General features: G+C 51.8%; 1 protein-coding gene across 2 annotated transcripts in view; it reads left to right on the top strand.

Annotated features, from left to right (window-relative positions):
- ttll11 (tubulin tyrosine ligase-like family, member 11) overlaps positions 1 to 2500 on the top strand; it is a 43801-nt gene that overhangs the window by 14102 nt on the left and 27199 nt on the right. For both annotated transcript variants that reach the window (XM_042058881.1, XM_042058880.1), the window contains exon 4: positions 1781 to 2383. In XM_042058881.1, coding sequence (XP_041914815.1) covers positions 1781 to 2383 — 603 coding nt within the window. The remainder of the gene's footprint in view (positions 1 to 1780; positions 2384 to 2500) is intronic.

Here is a 2500-nt window from a genome sequence, read left to right as displayed (position 1 = left end):
TTTTAATTAAAATTTGATTAAAACGCACACATGGACGATGTTGTCACGTAATTGCCAAGTAGTCATCACACCCGAATCTCGCTGTTGTTTTAGGGATGGAAACGACGCCTGGCGAAGCTCCCTGATTGGATCGTTATCAGTAAATGCAGTTTGACGAGCTGTGCAGTATTGGAGAATATCTCGAGTAGTTCCCATGCAGGCCTGTAGGGGGCAGCAGTGTGACACTGTGGTGTGTACTGTAGGTAGCAGGGAATGATACAGCGATGGGAGCCAATGGCACTCTCATAGGGGGAGACAGGTTTAGGCACTGAGAGGATCTTCAGGCACAAGGGATGAGTTCTTACAGGAGTCAGTCGCCAAGGTCCTCAATGTTTATTAAAAGAGCAAACTTTGTTATTGTCAACAGAGTCACATGACTGGATCTTGTCATAACAGTTATTTCACCTGTCAAATTTGTGTCCATATCTATATCTATTCTGAATTGTGGACACAAATAAAGAAGTAAAATGTTTGCCTGTGTGTGTGTGTGTGTGTGTGTGTGTGTGTGTCTGTGCGTGTGTGTGTGGTGTGCGTGCGTGTGTGTGTGCGCGTGTGTGTGTGTGTGTGTGTGTGTGTGTTGCAGGCTGCTGAGTCACGATGTGTTTTCTTGTTTAACTCATCGCTGCTGATCATCCGTTTGATTATTCGTAAACTGCGCCAGAGTGAAGCTCTGTGAAACGCGGGCCGTTCCCACTGCGCTCCTCGTCTCCTCCGACCGGAGCGTGTCTTCTGATTAGAATCTTTGTGTGGACGCTTCTGCCTTTGTGCTCTCTCTGATTGCAATTACTCCAGTCTAACAAAAGGACTTTTAAATTGAAGCTGTTCCACGGCGCGTGGCGGCTCCCTGCAGTGATTATGTGCGAGACCTCTGCTTGTGTGAGTCGGAGGAGTCGTTTGTCATTTGTGTTGTTGCGGAGGCCAACAGGGCTGAATGGATGTTTGTAATGGAACAACGGGAGGTTGATGGGATCTCCGTCTGGGCTCTGGTGCTTCACAGTGTGGGTGCGTCAGGCATCCTTATTGCAGTGTGTGTGGTCTACAAGTGTGTGAGTCCGTGCACATCAGTCCAGCCCTGAATGCTCCCGAGTATTGATTCGCTGTCCTCCTCCTCCTCTGGCTCTCTGTTTTGACCTCTTAATTATCCTTTTTCTCCTCTCTTCTTCTTCTGCTTCTCTAACTTCATCCCCCTGTTCTCTCCCTTTTTCAACTCTTTTATGCAAATGTATTCTTTTTCTCCTCTCTTCTTCTTCTGCTTCTCTAACTTCATCCCCCTGTTCTCTCCCTTTTTCAACTCTTTTATGCAAATGTATTCTTTTTCTCCTCTCTTCTTCTTCTGCTTCTCTAACTTCATCCCCCTGTTCTCTCCCTTTTTCTTTTTCTCCTCTCTTCTTTATTATTCTTTTTCATCTTCTGCTTCCTCTTCTACTATTTTTTCTTCTTCTCCTCCTCCCCTTCCTCTCCCTCTTCTTCCTCTTCTTCGTCTTTCTCTCCTCATCCTCATCTTCCTCTCTCTCTTCTCCTCCTCATCTTCCTCTCTCTCTCTTCTCCTCCTCCCCTTCCTCTCCCTCTTCTCCTCCTCATCTTCCTCTCCCTCTTCTCCTCCTCATCTTCCTCTCCCTCTTCTTCTCCTCCTCCCCTTCCTCTCCCTCTTCTCCTCCCCCCCTTCCTCTCCCTGTTCTTCCTCTTCTTCGTCTTCCTCTCCTCATCCTCCTGTTCCTCCATTTCTTTCTTCCCGTCTCAGATCCGCCTGGCCAAGGACTGCGACCCTTCCTCGCCGCGGCCGACCTTCATCGTCAAGCCGGACAGCGGTTCCCAGGGCGACGGCATCTACCTGATCCGCGACCCCTCGGACCTGCGCTCCATGGCGGCGGGCGGCGTGGGCGTGGGCGGGTCCGGCGCGGTCCGGCAGGCCGTGGTGCAGGAGTACATGCAGCGCCCCCTGCTGATCGACAAGCTGAAGTTCGACGTGCGACTCTACGTGCTCGTGCGCTCCCTGGAGCCGCTGGAGATCTACGTGGCCAAGGAGGGCCTGTCGCGGTTCTGCACGGAACCCTACCAGGAACCCAGCGCCAAGAACCTGCACCGAGTCTTCATGCACCTGACCAACTACTCGCTGAACGTGCAGAGCGGGAACTTCGTCCACTCCGACAGCCGCAGCACGGGCAGCAAGCGGACGTTCTCCAGCGTGCTCTGTCGACTGGCCGCCAAGGGCGCCGACGTGAAGCGCGTCTGGTCCGACATCATTGCGCTGGTCATCAAGACGGTCATAGCCCTCGTGCCTGAACTCAAGGTCTTCTACCAGGCCGACATCCCGCCGGGCAAGCCAGGGCCCACCTGCTTTCAGGTGACCGATGTGTGGGTGGTGATGCGCAGATAAGGTTTTGTGTGTGTCTGTGTGTGTGTTCTGTGGAGTGGTGGATTAGATGTGTTTTGTATGTTTGGTTTCATTCAAGTGGTGTCT

The sequence above is a fragment of the Alosa sapidissima genome, chromosome 13 (genome assembly GCF_018492685.1).
Source record: "Alosa sapidissima isolate fAloSap1 chromosome 13, fAloSap1.pri, whole genome shotgun sequence".
NCBI classification, from domain to species: Eukaryota; Metazoa; Chordata; class Actinopteri; order Clupeiformes; family Clupeidae; genus Alosa; species Alosa sapidissima.
This window is presented reverse-complemented; position numbering and strand designations above follow the sequence as displayed.